The sequence below is a fragment of the Enhydra lutris genome, unplaced genomic scaffold (assembly GCF_002288905.1).
Source record: "Enhydra lutris kenyoni isolate GAN:26980312 unplaced genomic scaffold, ASM228890v2 scaffoldscaffold2, whole genome shotgun sequence".
Taxonomy (NCBI): domain Eukaryota; kingdom Metazoa; phylum Chordata; class Mammalia; order Carnivora; family Mustelidae; genus Enhydra; species Enhydra lutris.
The window spans coordinates 52,773,229-52,790,282 of record NW_019154086.1 but is presented as its reverse complement, the minus strand read 5'-3'; the positions used below and the strand labels follow the sequence as shown (position 1 = coordinate 52,790,282).

The window sequence follows — 17,054 nt, the reverse complement described above, 5'->3', positions numbered from 1 at the left end:
CCCTATGGCTACAGATCAGTTGTACTTGTTTTGCATTTATAGGTTCAGCATTCCTTATCTGACTATGGTTGTGTGGCCTTTGAGTTCTCTTTTGAACTAGTTGTTTTATCTTACTGGCTCCCTCATTAAAATCTGGGACATGGGTTCATTTTGTATTTGTATGAGTAACATGATTTTACCTTCTAAAAAATGATGCTTTAACACTGTAGATAACAACACAAACAAAACATGAATTATACAAATATTTTGTCATAGTTGGCCTCAAATCCATGTCTCCTGACTCCGACTCTAGGAACTAGAATTGACTCATGGATTCTTCCCTTGCCAACATTCTACACTTCCTCAAATTTTCTTGGTCCTTCAATAACCTATCGTGTCTCTGTAGTACGATTAATTGATAGCTTCAGTATCTACTTAGTACATAGCATGTTTCCCCCCAATCACATGTGTAGCAATTACTTGGCAATAGTTGGTGAGGGTGACTGTGGTGCATGTTCTCAGGGGTTCTTGAGGTCCTGTCTGCCATATTCTCCACACTTCTTCCCCAGACTACTCAAAATGCATCTCTTTATCTGACACTCACTAACACTTTGGTGAGTACCAATGAACGTCATTTACTTGGCCAGAAGGTACTGACCCTAAATAAAATACAAATACACCTGGAAGGAGTAAATACAGTACTTCATACATATTAGTTTGTTGAATTCTTTACAGTTTGAACTCTAGATGATGGAAGGTTGTTAAAGGAGAAGACTGGCTTAAAGGATGTGGGCATTTGATATTTGAGGAGAGGCTTGTTTCTCACACAATGATCTCTTGATGTCTGTTATATAGTTTTGGTATTGAAAAGAACTCTTCTTTTTTTTTTTTTTTTTTTTTTTTTCATGTATCTGGGTTTGTTTTTATATAAAAATAACAGTTTTCCCTAAATTTTTGCTCTAGGAAAACATGCCATGCTGTGTGGCTTTATGTACCATCCCCCTAGCCCTGGTCCTGTTTGGCCAAGAGCCATGGCCTTAGGGCTGCCAAGCACACAGGTGAGGGGGCTAAGGTGAGGACAGCAGATCCAGAAGAGTGGGCAGGGCCCCCTAGGCCAGGTGGGGAGGGGGGCGGACGTGTCAAGACTGCCTGGGCCAGCTTGGTGGCGGCCGGGGCCCGGGGTGCTGCCCTCACTGGTGGAGGTAGGCTTCCAGCCAGACGTCGCCAGACTTCTTCAGTGACCCAATGATGTCCACCAGGGCGGTCAGGAAGGGCTTCACCTCGTAGTTGAGGCCGTGCTTGGCACACAGTGCCTTGACCAGCGGGGCCACCCTGCGGTAGTTGTGCCTCGGCATAGTGGGGAAGAGGTGGTGCTCGATCTGGAAGTTGAGGTGGCCGCTGAACCAGTCGATGAAGAGCGAGGGCTCCACATTGCAGGTAGCCGCCAGCTGAGAGCTGGCCCAGTCCCGGTGCTTCTCGTGGCCAATCTCCTTGGGGATGTGGTTCATCTGCGTGATCCACACGAACCAGTGGCTCTCCAGGACCCTGACAGCAACGAAGAGGAGCAGGGCCCCAGGGAGGCCGTAGAAGGGGGCGTAGCACAGGAAGAAGCGGGAGTAGAAGCTGGCGGCCCACAGCAAGTCCATCCACTGCATGCACACCAGCATGTAGGCCAGATTTTCCACCTCGAAGTTCACCAGGGTGAGCAGCAGTGGGCCGATCAGGAAGAAAGAGTTCTTGGTATTGAAAAGAACTCTTCTACACTCATGTCTCTTGATCCCTTAATCATTGTGTCTCTACTTTATGTATATTTCTCCTTTCACACAGACTAATGGTGAGAGTTTTCCTAAGACTGAAAGTGATGGCTGTTGGAATCTCTCAGCTTTATATCTGGGAATTTCAATTTAGTTTGCAAAGTCATATTTTTCTACAAGTTCTCAAGGGTTATAATTTTTAGAACTTTCTCTCTTTTATCCCATTCAGCAGTAACACTTTCTTATACTCATCTGTTTAAGTTTGGTGCCCAGTCCTCCCCATAAGCTTTTGTGATGAGTCTAGAAATAATGTATTATCATTTCCCTAGATCCCAGATTTCTATTAGTCATTGAAACAAGTATCTATCGGGTTATTTAAATTCAACTATAATCATCTCTAGTCATACATAGACAGATATTGATGAAGCTTCATATATTATGGTATTGTACAGTACACTTTGGAGGTACTTAATTTTTGTACACTTTCTGAATATGCTTATACTCTAGTGAATTACTTTGTTTCCCAGGGGCATCCTTAAATTTCTTAATTGACTTCCTTCATTCTCTTCCTTTCTTCCTTCCCTTTTCTTTACCTTCTTTTTTCTTCCCTCTCTCCCTCCTTCCTCCCTTAAGTGTTTACCAAGTTCCTAATGTGCAGCATTTTGCTAGACACCATGAAATATGTTGTAATATCTAAAGTAAACATTTTTATGTCAAAGACTTAGAGATTACAGACTTTAGGTACACAATGCCCAGTTTTGCCAGGAGATGGTTTTGGTTTTTTTGTTTTTTGGAGGGAAATGTGGAGAACATTATTTGAAATGTCTGCCATTTAGAAAATTTAGATAGAAAGTCCATCTTACATTGATTGTGGACAAAATGTAACCTTTCAACGTGGTTAATGACCACTAGTTTTGGTATTTTTTTAAAAAAATAGTAATGGCTATGAAAGTGATGATAATATTCATTTGGAGAAAGCACCTCTGATGTTGATGAGATGTTCTCCAGAGCAGGACTTAAACTGGCCAAATATCAGGTATATAGAACTTTTCCTTTGTCATTGTAGAAAAATTCACCAGCACTACAAGTTAACTTTTGGAAAGTCTTCCTTGTATTTCACGTTTCAATGAAATCCCCCTTTATTGAACTGTTTCATGTAGTAAGATATAAGAATGGGTCCTACTGGATGTGGAGAAATTGGAACCCTCATATGTTGCTGATGGGAATGTAAAATAGTACATTTGGAAAACCATTTGGGCAGTTCCTGAAAATGTTAAACATAAATTTACCATATGACTCAACAATTTCACTCCTAAGTCTATACCCAAAAGAAATGAAAACGTATGTTCACACAAAACTGGTACACAAATGTTCATAGCAATATTATTTATAGTAGCGAAAAGTGGATATAACCCAAATATCCATCAGTTGATGAATGGACAAATAAAATGGAGTATGTCTACACAGTGGACTCTTGTTTGAAAATAAACAGGAATGTATTATTGATACATGCTAAAATATGAATAAACCTTGAAAATACTATGCTCATTGAAAGAAGCCAGTTACAAATGACTACATATTGTATGATTCCATTTATATGAGCTGTCCAGAAAAGGCAAACCCATAGAAAGAGGAAATAGATCAATGGTTACCTGTGGCTCTGGGTGGAAAGAAATGAAGTAACTGTTAATGGATAAGTTTATTTTTGAGGTGATGAAAATGTTCTTGAATTAGATCGTGATGATGGCTGCACAATTCTGTGAATATAGAAAGAAAACACAAAATTGTGTACTTTAAATGCTCAATTTTCTGGTCTATGAATTATATCTCAACAATATTGTTTAAAAAAAAAAGCTTTCTGGAGTGGTTGGGTGACTCAGTTGTTTAAGCATCTGACTCTTGGTTTTGGTTCAGGTCACAATCTCAGGGTCACGGGATTGAGCCCCTCATCTGGACTGCCCTCAGCGCACAGTCTACTTGTCTCCCCGCCCAACTTCCTCCCTCACTCATACTCTCTCTCTCTAAAATAAATAAATAAATAAAACTTTTAAAAAATTTTAAAAAAGCTTTCAGACTTTCAGGGAAGATGGTGGGTTGGGACAAGGCTAAACTCACCTCTTCCTGTGGATACAACTAGATAACACCCATGTCAGTGTAAATAACCCAGAAAGTGACATGAAGACTGACAGAATAGACTTTCTGCCACTAAATGTAGAGAAGAGGCCACATTGAAGAATGTAGGAAGGGCAGAGATGCGGTATGGAGCTAAATGGACCCAGAGGACTGTCCACTGGAGGGAAGGATGTTGTGATTATAAAGAGAAGAAAGAAACAGACACCCCAGGCACTTCAGGTTGAGGGAAGATGAACCTCCCTCCTGCTCCAATATTTGGCTTTGAAAACCAAAGGGGCCAAATATTGTGAGTTCTCACATTCAGTCAGGCTTAACACCTGGAACTTTAAAAATCAGTGGGTTCAGCTCTGGGAGAGCTGGGAGGGTGGAGTCCCTGCCCTTAATGAGACATCACAACGAAGAGCCCCACTGAGAAACAGCATAGAGGCAGCAATTTGAAAAAACACCTGGGGTATACAGGAGGGAGATTTGTTTACTAATCTCAGAGCATGTGCTGGAGGGACAGAGATCATTGGGAGACTTTTCCAGGAATAGAAGAACTGGCAGGTTCTCTTTCCCTCTCCCCTGCCCAGCCTACATGCATGGACACCTGCAGAAACTAGCACAGCAACAACACTGTCCACTGACTTTCTAACACCGTGCATGTCACCCTCTTGTTCTCCTGCAGACCTGTCCCCTCTGATATGCACTTGGCTGGAGACATCCAAAACAGTGCCAGAAGCCTGGCAATGTGCAAGCAGCCCCAATAGGGGCCAGCGGGACTCCAGGTGAGAGGAGAAAACAAGCACACACATCCATACAATTGAGTGCTAGCAGTGGGCTGGTTCAGAAACAAACAAAAAATTCTCAGGATACAATATAGGGAAAGCACCTGGCACATTGGTGCTACTACATCTATGGCAAACTCCTGGTCTGACTCAGCTCAACACAACGTGGCCCCAGACATGCCCACTAACAACACAGGGACTAAATCCTGCCCACAGCAGGCAAAAGAGCCAGGCAGAAGATGACTATGCTGAAGACAAAAGTGGCTCAACCACAATAGTACGGCACACATACATACATAGGAGACATCCCTGAAGTGCCAGGTTTTAGTGAATGGAACATTGTACTACAGGGCACTACAGGACCTCTTCTTCATGACAATTACTTTTAAGACCATTCAAGGAAACATAACTGACTTTCCTAACAAAGAAACAACACAGAGAATCAGATAAAATGAGGAGACTGTATCCCAAATGAAACAAAATCACAGCAAAAGAGCTAGATGAAACAGATAATAATATGCCTGATAGAGAATTTAAAGTGTGGTCATAATACTCACTGGACTTGAGAAAAAAGTGGAGGACCTCAGTGAGACCCTTAACAAAGAGACAGAAAACATTAAAAAGAACCAATCAGAATGATGAACTCAATAACTGAAATTAAAAATACACTAGATGGAATAAATAGTAGACTAGAGAAAGAACAGCAACAGATCAGTGATCTGGTGGATAGAGTATTGGAAAACAATCAAGCTGAACAGGAGAAAAAATAAAAAGTAAAAAATGAAGAGAGACTTAGGGAACTTAGTGACACCATCAAGTGTAATAATATCCATGTTATAGGAATCCCAGAAAGATAAGAGATAAAATGGGACAAAAAACTTATTTGAAGAAATAATAGCTGAAAAATTCCTGAATTTGGGGTAGGAAACCAAAATCTAGATCCTGGAGGCATAGAGGGCCCCCAACTAACACAAGGAGGTCCACATCAAGACACACAGAAATAAAATGGCAAAAATAGTGGTGATGTGATAATTTCAAAAGCAGCAAGAGTAAAGAAAACAGTTACATACAAGGGAAACCATGAGGCTATCAGCTGATTTTTCAGCAGAAACTTTACAGACCAAAGAGAATGGCATGCTATACTCAAAGTGTTGAAAGGAAAAAAAAAAACTTCAGCTAAAAATACTCTGTCCAGAAAAGCTATCATTCAGAATAGAAGAAAAGAGAGTTTTTCAGAAAAACAAAAGTTAAAGGAATTCATGACCACTAAACCACCCTACAAGAAATGTTAAAGGAGACTTTTTGAGTGGAAAAGATAGACTGTAAAGAGGAATAAGAAAAGTAGAAAGCACAAAAGTAGTAAAATTAAGTATATCTATAAAAATCAGTGAAGAGATCACAAAGTAAAGGATGTAAATTATGACACCATATATCTAAAACATGGAGGGGAAAGGAGTAAGGAATAGCTTCAAATTTAAGCAACTATCAACTTATTATAGACTATAATGTGTGCATAAGATGTTATGTGCATAAGATGTGCAGATGTAATGGTAACCACAAATCAAAAATGAGTAATAGATATATGAAAAATAAAGAGAAAGGAATCCAAGTATATCACTAAAGAAAGCAAGCAAACTGTGAGAAAAGAGAGCAAGAGAAGAAAGGAACAGAGAAGAGCTACAAAAATAACCATAAAACAGGTGACAACATGGCAATAAGTACATACCTATCAATAATTACTTTGAATATAAATGGACAAAATGTTCCAATTAAAAAGCACAGGGTGACAGAATGAATAAAAAACAGAAGGACCCATCGATATTCTGACTACTAGAGACTCATTTCAGACCTAAAGACACATGCAGATTAAAAGCAAAGAGATAGGAGAGCATTTATCATGCAAATGGTAATGAAAGGAAAACCGGGTAGCAATACTTATATTAGACAAGGTAGACTTTAAAATAAAGACTAACAAGAGACAAAGAATGACACTATATTGTCAGAAAGGGAAAAAGAACAAGGAGATATAACAATTGTAAATATTTATGAACCCGGGGGAGGAGTCAAGATGGCGGAGAAGTAGCAGGCTGAGACTACTTCAGGTAGCGGGAGATCAGCTAGATAGCTTATCTAAAGATTGCAAACACCTACAAATCCAACGGAAGATCGAAGAGAAGAACTGCAATTCTAGAAACAGAAAATCAACCACTTTCTGAAAGGTAGGACTGGCAGAGAAGTGAATTCAAAGCGACGGGAAGATAGACCGCGGGGGGAGGGGCCGGCTCCCGGCAAGCGGCGGAGCAACGGAGCACAAAATCGGGACTTTTAAAAGTCTGTTCCTCTGAGGGACATCACTCCAGAGTCTTAACCAGGGTGAAGCCCACGCGGGGTCAGCATGGCCTCAGGTCCCGCAGGGTCACAGAAGGATCGGGGGTGTCTGAGTGTCGCAGAGCTTACAGGTATTAGAACGGGGAAGCCGGCTACAGAGAAGAGCCGAGGAGTGAGCTCTAAACTCGGGGTTACCTTGAACCGGTCGCAGGCTCGGTCAGCTCGGAGCGCGGCCGGAGGCAGGGTGAAGGGAGTAATTGGGCGCTGTTCTCTGAGGGCACACTGAGGAGTGCGGCCCCGGGCTCTCGGCTCTTCCGGGCCAGAGAACGGGAGGCCGCCATCTTCATTCCCACCCTCTGGAACTCTACAGAAAGCGCTCAGGGAACAAAAGCTCCCGAAAGCAAACCCGAGGGGATTACTCAGCCTGGCCCCTGGTAAGGGCAGTGCAACTCCGCCTGGGGCAAAGACACTTAAGAATCACTACAACAGGCCCCTCCCCCAGAAGATCAACAAGAAACCCAGCCAGGACCAAGTTCACCTACCAAGGAGTGCAGTTTCAATACCAAGGAGAGCAGCGGAATTCCAGAGGAGGAGAAAGCAAAGCCGGAGCTTATGGCTTTCTCCCCATGATTCTTTAGCCTTGCAGTTAATTTTTTTTTTCTTTTTCAATTTTTTTCTCTTCTTCTGCTAAATTTTTTTAACTTTTACCCTTTTCTTTTTTAACGTTTTTTAACTAGTTTATCTAATATATTTTTTCCTTTTTATAGTTTTTCTTTATTCATTTTCTTCTTTTATTTGTTTTTTTTTTTTTTTTTTTTTTTTTCTGAACCTCTTTTTATCCCCTTTCTCCCCCCTCACGATTTGGGATCTCTTCTGATTTGGTTAAAGCATATTTTCCAGGGGTTGTTGCCACCCTTCTAGTATTTTACTTGCTCCTTCATATACTCTTATCTGGACAAAATGACAAGGCGGAAAATTTCACCACAAAAAAAAGAACAAGAGGCAGTACCAAAGGCTAGGGACCTAATCAATACAGACATTGGTAATATGTCAGATCTAGAGTTCAGAATGACGATTCTCAAGGTTTTAGCAGGGCTCGAAAAAGGCATGGAAGATATTAGAGAAACCCTCTCTGGAGACATAAAAGCCCTTTCTGGAGAAATAAAAGAACTAAAATCTAACCAAGTTGAAATCAAAAAAGCTATTAATGACATGCAATCAAAAATAGACGCTCTCACTGCTAGGATAAATGAGGCAGAAGAAAGAATTAGCGATATAGAAGACCAAATGACAGAGAATAAAGAAGATGAGCAAAAGAGGGACAAACAGCTACTGGACCACGAGAGGAGAATTCGAGAGATAAGTGACACCATAAGACGAAACAACATTAGAATAATTGGGATCCCAGAAGAAGAGGAAACAGAGAGGGGAGCAAAAGGTATACTGGAAAGAATTACTGGAGACAATTTCCCCAATATGGCAAAGGGAACAAGCATCAGAATCCAGGAGGTTCAGAGAACCCCCCTCAAAATCAATAAGAATAGGTCCACACCCCGTCACCTAATAGTAAAATTTACAAGTCTTAGTGACAAAGAGAAGATCCTGAAAGCAGCCCGGGAAAAGAAGTCTGTAACATACAATGGTAAAAAATATTAGATTGGCATCAGACTTATCCACAGAGACCTGGCAGGCCAGAAAGAGCTGGCATGATATATTCAGAGCACTAAACGAGAAAAACATGCAGCCAAGAATACTATATCCAGCTAGGCTATCATTGAAAATAGAAGGAGAGATTAAAAGCTTCCAGGACAAACAAAAACTGAAAGAATTTGCAAACACCAAACCAGCTCTACAGGAAATATTGAAAGGGGTCCTCTAAGCAAAGAGAGACCCTAAAAGTAGTAGATCAGAAAGGAACAGAAACAATATACAATAACAGTCACCTTACAGGCAATACAATGGCACTAAAATCATATCTCTCAATAGTTACCCTGAATGTTAATGGGCTAAATGCCCCAATCAAAAGACACAGGGTATCAGAATGGATAAAAAAACAAAACCCATCTATATGTTGCCTATAAGAAACGCATTTTAAACCCGAAGACACCTTGAGATTTAAAGTGAGGGGGTGGAAAAGAATTTACCATGCTAATGGACATCAGAAGAAAGCAGGAGTGGCAATCCTTATATCAGATCAATTAGATTTTAAGCCAAAGACTATAATAAGAGATGAGGAAGGACACTATATCATACTCAAAGGATCTGTCCAACAAGAAGATCTAACAATTTTAAATATCTATGCCCCTAACGTGGGAGCAGCCAACTATATAAACCAGTTAATAACAAAATCAAAGAAACACATCAACAATAATACAATAATCGTAGGGGACTTTAACACTCCCCTCACCGAAATGGACAGATCATCCAAGCAAAAGATCAACAAGGAAATCAAGGCCTTAAATGACACACTGGACCAGATGGACATCACAGATATATTCAGAACATTTCATCCCAAAGCAACAGAATACACATTCTTCTCTAGTGCACATGGAACATTCTCCAGAATAGATCACATTCTTGGTCCTAAATCAGGTCTCAACCGGTATCAAAAGATTGGGATCATTCCCTGCATATTTTCAGACCACAATGCTCTGAAGCTAGAACTCAATCACAAGAGGAAATTTGGAAAGAACCCAAATACATGGAGACTAAACAGCATCCTTCTAAAGAATGAATGGGTCAACCAGGAAATTAAAGAAGAGTTGAAAAAATTCATGGAAACAAATGATAATGAAAACACAACAGTTCAAAATCTGTGGGACACAACAAAGGCAGTCCTGAGAGGAAAATATATAGCGGTACAAGCCTTTCTCAAGAAACAAGAAAGGTCTCAGGTACACAACCTAACCCTACACCTAAAAGAGCTAGAGAAAGAACAAGAAAGAAACCCTAAACCCAGCAGGAGAAGAGAAATCATAAAGATCAGAGCAGAAATCAATGAAATAGAAACCAAAAAAACAATAGAACAAATCAACGAAACTAGGAGCTGGTTCTTTGAAAGAATTAATAAGATCGATAAACCCCTGGCCAGACTTATCAAAAAGAAAAGAGAAAGGACCCAAATAAATAAAATCATGAATGAAAGAGGAGAGATCACAACGAACACCAAAGAAATACAGACAATTATAAGAACATACTATGAGCAACTCTACGCCAACAAATTTGACAATCTGGAAGAAATGGATGCATTCCTAGAGACATATAAACTACCACAACTGAACCAGGAAGAAATAGAAAGCCTGAACAGACCCATAACCAGTAAGGAGATTGAAACAGTCATCAAAAATCTCCAAACAAACAAAAGCCCAGGGCCAGACGGCTTCCCGGGGGAATTCTACCAAACATTTAAAGAAGAACTAATTCCTATTCTCCTGAAACTGTTCCAAAAAATAGATGGAAGGAAAACTTCCAAACTCATTTTATGAGGCCAGCATCACCTTGATCCCAAAACCAGACAAGGATCCCATCAAAAAAGAGAACTACAGACCAATATCCTTGATGAACACAGATGCAAAAATTCTCACCAAAATACTAGCCAATAGGATTCAACAGTACATTAAAAGGATTATTCACCACGACCAAGTGGGATTTATTCCAGGGCTGCAAGTTTGGTTCAACATCCGCAAATCAATCAATGTGATACAACACATCAATAAAAGAAAAAACAAGAACCATATGATACTTTCAATAGATGCTGAAAAAGCATTTGACAAAGTACAGCATCCCTTCCTGATCAAAACTCTTCAAAGTGTAGGGATAGAGGGCACATACCTCAATATTATCAAAGCCATCTATGAAAAACCCACCGCAAATATCATTCTCAATGGAGGGAAACTGAAAGCTTTTCCGCTAAGGTCAGGAACACGGCAGGGATGTCCGTTATCACCACTGCTATTCAACATAGTACTAGAAGTCCTAGCCTCAGCAATCAGACAACAAAAGGAAATTAAAGGCATCCATATCGGCAAAGAAGAAGTCAAACTATCACTCTTCGCAGATGATATGATACTATATGTGGAAAACCCAAAAGACTCCACTCCAAAACTGCTAGAACTTGTCCAGGAATTCAGTAAAGTGTCAGGATATAAAATCAATGCACAGAAATCAGTTGCATTTCTCTACACCAACAGCAAGACAGAAGAAAGAGAAATTAAGGAGTCAATCCCATTTACAATTGCACCCAAAACTATAAGATACCTCGGAATAAACCTAACCAAAGAGACTAAGAATCTATACTCAGAAAACTATAAAGTACTCATGAAAGAAAGTGAGGAAGACACAAAGAAATGGAAAAATGTTCCATGCTCCTGGATTGGAAGAATAAATATTGTGAAAATGTCTATGCTACCTAAAGCAATCTACACATTTAATGCAATTCCTATCAAAGTACCATCCATTTTTTTCAAAGAAATGGAACAAATAATCCTAAAATTTATATGGAACCAGAAAAGACCTCGAATAGCCAAAGGAATATTGAAAAAGAAAGCCAAAGTTGGTGGCATCACAATTCCGGACTTCAAGCTCTATTACAAAGCTGTCATCATCAAGACAGCATGGTACTGGCACAAAAACAGACACATAGATCAATGGAACAGAATAGAGAGCCCAGAAATAGACCCTCAACTCTATGGTCAACTCATCTTCGACAAAGCAGGAAAGAATATCCAATGGAAAAAAGACAGCCTCTTCAACAAATGGTGTTGGGAAAATTGGACAGCCACATGCAGAAAAATGAAATTGGATCATTTCCTTACACCACACACGAAAATAGACTCAAAATGGATGAAGGACCTCAATGTGAGAAAGGAATCCATCAAAATCCTTGAGGAGAACACAGGCAGCAACCTCTTCGACCTCAGCCGCAGCAACTTCTTCCTAGGAACATCGCCAAAGGCAAGGGAAGCAAGGGCAAAAATGAACTATTGGGATTTTATCAAGATCAAAAGCTTTTGCACAGCAAAGGAAAGTCAACAAAACCAAAAGACAACTGACAGAATGGGAGAAGATATTTGCAAATGACATATCAGATAAAGGGCTAGTATCCAAAAGAACTTATCAAACTCAACACCCAAAGAACAAATAATCCAATCAAGAAATGGGCAGAGGACATGAACAGACATTTCTGCAAAGAAGACATCCAGATGGCCAACAGACACATGAAAAAGTGCTCCACATCACTTGGCATCAGGGAAATACAAATCAAAACCACAATGAGATACCACCTCACACCAGTCAGAATGGCTAAAATTAACAAGTCAGGAAATGACAGATGCTGGCGAGGATGCGGAGAAAGGGGAACCCTCCTACACTGTTGGTGGGAATGTAAGCTGGTGCAACCGCTCTGGAAAACAGCATGGAGGTTCCTCAAAATGTTGAAAATAGAACTACCCTATGACCCAGCAATTGCACTACTGGGTATTTATCTTAAAGATACAAACGTAGTGATTCGAAGGGGTACGTGCACCCGAATGTTTATAGCAGCAATGTCTACAATAGCCAAACTATGGAAAGAACCTAGATGTCCATCAACAGACGAATGGATAAAGAAGATGTGGTATATATACACAATGGAATACTATGCAGCCATCAAAAGAAATGAAATCTTGCCATTTGCGACGACGTGGATGGAACTAGAGGGTATCATGCTTAGTGAAATAAGTCAATAGGAGAAAGACAACTATCATATGATCTCCCTGATATGAGGGAGAGAAGATGCAACATGGGGGGTTAAGGGGGTAGGAGAAGAGTAAATGAAACAAGATGGGATTGGGAGGGAGACAAACCTTAAGTGACTCTTAATCTCACAAAACAAACTGAGGGTTGATGGGGGGAGGGAGGCTGGGGGGGGGGGGGGGGGGGAATGGACATTGGGGAGGGTATGTGCTATGGTGAGTGCTGTGAAATGTGTAAACCTGGCGATTCACAGACCTGTACCCCTGGGCATAAAAATATATTATATGTTTAAAAAAATAAATAAAATAAAATTTAAAAAAATATATTTATGAACCCAACATGGGAGCACCCAAATACATGAAGCAGCTAATAACAAACATAAAGGAAGTAATCAGCAGTAATATAGTAATGGTAAGGGACTTTGACATCCCACTTACATCAATGGATAGATCATCCAAACAGAAAATCAACAAGGAGAGTAACTTTGAATTACATTTTGGACCAGATGGATCTAACAGATATTTAGAACATTCCATCCTAAAACAGCAAACCCACATTCTTTTCAAGTGCATATGTAACACTGTCCATAGTAGATCACATATTAGGCCACAGAACAAATTTCAACAGATTTAAGAAGACTGAAATCATATTACACATTTTTTTTGGCCACAATGCTATGAAACGAGAAATCAAGCACAAGGAAAAAATCTAAGAAAATCAAAAATACAAAAAACAAAACCCTTACATTTATTACAGCATTATTTACACTTTACAATGGAAGCAACCCAAGTGTTCATCACTAGATGCATGGGTAAAGAAGATGTGGTATATATATATATATATATATATATATATATATATATATACACACACACACACACACACACACACACACACACATACAGTAGAGTATTACTCAGCCATAAAAAATAAATGAAATCTTGCCATTTTTAAAAACATGGATAGATCTAGAGGGTATAATGCTAAGTGAAATAAGCCATCTAGAGAAAGACAAATACTATATGTATGTACACACACACACACACACACACACACACACACACATATATGGAAACCAAAAAAATAGTCATCTGACTGGCTGGAAATTTGAATTTGAGGTCCTAAGGAAATATAGGTGGTTATTTTGAAAAGACTTTGAAGACTTTGGAAGATTCAGTAAGGATTGTGGACTTAACATCAGGAGTTTCCTTTTCTTGCTATCACTTATCAGTTACTAGCTGTGATTCCTGGCTTTTGTTTTCATTTTTCAAGAAATGACTGTAATGATGTCCCACAGTTGTGTGTGTGTTTGTGTGTGTGTGTATGTGTGTGTGTGTGTGTGTGTGTGTGTGTGTGTGTTGGAGAGTGAGAGAGAATGATCCTGATCCATAGCAGTTATGTTATTATTGCATTACTTAGGATTGAATTTAGTAATTTTTTTAGAGAATTATCAGTTTAAAATCAGACAACGAAGTTCTAATTAAATAGTAATAAGTCGGTCAATAGTAATCAATAATAAAACTATCCCTTGGAGATGGAGAGAATTTAGGGACTTGGTGAAGAAGAAAGGTGTAAAACAAAAAAAAAAGGCAAGAAGGAGAGTTTCACAGGGATAGAGAATAAGGAGGGGAACAACACTAGTGCTTCCAAAGATTCTGATTGTTAAAAACTGAGGACATTTAATAAAATTGCTAATTAGTTTGAAGCTTAAAAAGCACAGCCTTTGAAGCATTCATGGTTTTGAAACTTCACTGTTTTTCAAACATGAGTGAAGAGCTCTCTTCAAAAATGTAGTAGCTGTTGCAACTCCCCTTTAGAAAGAACGATAGACACAAGTGGGGTTATCAAGTTTTCTACATCAGAAGCCTAAATAATTTTCCATTTTAAAATATGAACTTTTGTATATTCGCATTATATCTCTGAAATTTTAAAAAGTCATTAGGACATTAGAGACTCACTCACTCTCTCTCTGAAAAGTGGCTATCAAATCAAGTGTGCTGTTCAGTGGCATTAGAGGATTAAGGAAATTGGTAAATGTAGTGTTAAATTCTGTCTACAGAATGGAAGTTTTCCATGATAGAGGCAAATTTCTATCTATTCGTCGTCCATTTCTGTGTTGTTAGACAAAGAAAGGTACTTGGAAATAAGGACCATCACAAGTCAGGCAGCTAAAATTGTGTATTATTTGTGGCAACACACTGGGATGTATTTAGTGTCCGTTCACATTCTGCACCATAAAGAACTGTGTGAGCTAATATGGTATGTAGCTATTTGAATGTAAATTAATTGCAATTAAATAAAATTAAACTTTTAGTTCCTTAGTCACACCAGCCACATATGACTAGTGGCTGCTATAGTGGACAGTATAGACATAGAACATTTATATTTTCTCAGGCTTTGTTGGGCAGTACTTATAAACAAAGCCACCAAAAAGATACTAATTTTTGCTGATGGGCTGATTTGATATTTGGGTTGATTAGTTGAGGTTACTAATAAGGCAGAGTTTTGATACCAACTAAGGGCATTAATTTCACATAGAGCTATCTTTAAGCTTAGCTAGAAGCATCACAAATGTATTAATCAACTCAGGCTGGATGAGAAAGTAGAAAAGAATCATTTTTTCATTCAGCAAATATTTATTAAGCACCTACTATGTTTTGAGTACTATATTGACCCATGCTGGGTCCTCATGGTAAAAACACTGTCCTTGACCTGAAGAAACCTTATGAGAACAGATAGACTTACGTAAGGCTATTATGGAGCTAATAATAGATGTAGGTTCTTAGGGACACTGTGGAAGGAGTGGTTTATTATGGAATTGGGTACAGGGAATAATTGGGGATCCTACTTTAAATTGTTCCGTGTTTGTGATAAGAAGGTGGGTTCCTTGGTGATGAGGGAGAAGTGGCATGGATTACTTCTCCTTTATCTCCCACAGAATCTAGCATAGTTCTAAATTCAAAACAGACCGTCAGTATACCGACTGAATAATTTCACAAGTACCAATCACTTATTTAGGCTTTAGCGGATTTTTCTTAAAGTAGCTATCTCTTTTAAACTGAGATTTTAAAAAAAAATCAGCAAAAGAGGAATATGTCAGGGTGACTCCTGGAAGCTCAGGGTAGTTGTGTGAGCAGAAATTAAGGCAAACATAATATTCTTAAATTTTAATGTATATTAAATTTACCATTATTTTAATATCAACCACAGGACCTTATGGATACCATCTACAAATGTACATTTTCTTTCTGCTCATTTTACAATGAACTGTAGATGACAGACAGGGAATGGAAGTCTGAGCACTACCTGCCAGGTTGGAAGCAGTCCAGACTTCATAATACTGGGAGCCTAACAAGTGTGGGGGTTGGGGGAGGAAGTCCAGAACCAAGAAGATGCAATGTAGATTAAGGCAGTTGTCATGAACAATGGGGTGGGCATCAACTTGCCTGAACACATTCATGCATTGAACAATTCCAAACTATCATTTCGTTTTCACAGTTGCCACCAGATGGATTGTCCAGTTCCTCCTACTCTGTATTAAACAACATATCTAATAAATATTCAACACTTAGCACATGCAAACTACACTTGTTGAGCCTCCTAACAGCCACTAATGAGGACATTAGCTTTCAATTAACTATATAAAGCTTTGGGTTTGGACTAGAACATTCATTCAGCACAGGCATCAATTTGTAGATCATTATAGGACAGTAGTTGGTTGCTAGACAACCACATGTCCTAGCAGATTTTAGGCTGAGCTCCAACGGTAAGCAAGGATCAGATATTTCAGCTCTTAAATTAGGTCCTATCATCTCCTCCTAACAACTCTGCAAGTCTCCTGGGCAGATGTTTGAGGGAAGCAGCTACTAAGTTCCAATAATGAGGTAAAATATGAAAGAGTAGACGATGTATCCTGAAGGCAGAATTAGAAATGCTAGTGTAGCTTGAGGCTGGTGACAATCTCAGCCAAACTACCAAGAGGACCACTGTAAAAGGCAGATAAATCTACTTAGCATCCGGGATGATTTAATATCTTCATGTTAATATCTTCTTTGCATTTACTACAGTCTCTTGATTAATATTTTTTAAATAAAAATTTTGTATGAAAAATGTGACTTACAAATATTTTCTGTAGCTCTTATTTTGTTTCATTATATATGAGTGTTTTCTATAAATATGCCTGCGATATTACAATGGAACAAATAGGAAAAATAGGATATAAGTAATTACTAAAGCAAATTGTTCCACCTCAATGACCTATTTAGTTAAGTGCTTCGACAAGTAAACCTTAATAAACAGATTTCTCAGGTTGGATAAAATGGCCGCGACAGAGAATTGACAACTCGGAAAGGAGCAAATA

General features: G+C 39.1%; 1 protein-coding gene across 1 annotated transcript; it reads right to left on the bottom strand.

Moving 5' to 3' along the window:
• Positions 1–899: 899 nt before the first annotated feature.
• LOC111146317 (fatty acid desaturase 3-like) lies at positions 900–4,510 on the bottom strand. Its single transcript, XM_022501826.1, has 2 exons — positions 4,444–4,510; positions 900–1,759 (listed from the first exon to the last, which is right to left on the bottom strand). Exons 1-2 carry the CDS (start codon positions 4,508–4,510, stop codon positions 1,170–1,172), a joined length of 657 nt encoding a protein of 218 aa, XP_022357534.1. The 3' UTR covers positions 900–1,169.
• Positions 4,511–17,054: the final 12,544 nt, after the last annotated feature.

Coding starts and splice junctions, on each gene's coding strand:
- LOC111146317 (XM_022501826.1), bottom strand. CDS start 4,510: ATGCACGGTGTTAGAAAGTCAGTGGACAGTGTTGTTGCTGTGCTAGTT. Junction 1,760..4,443: donor TTCTGCAGGTGTCCATGCAT/GTAGGCTGGGCA, acceptor ACAATGATTAAG/GGATCAAGAGACATGAGTGT.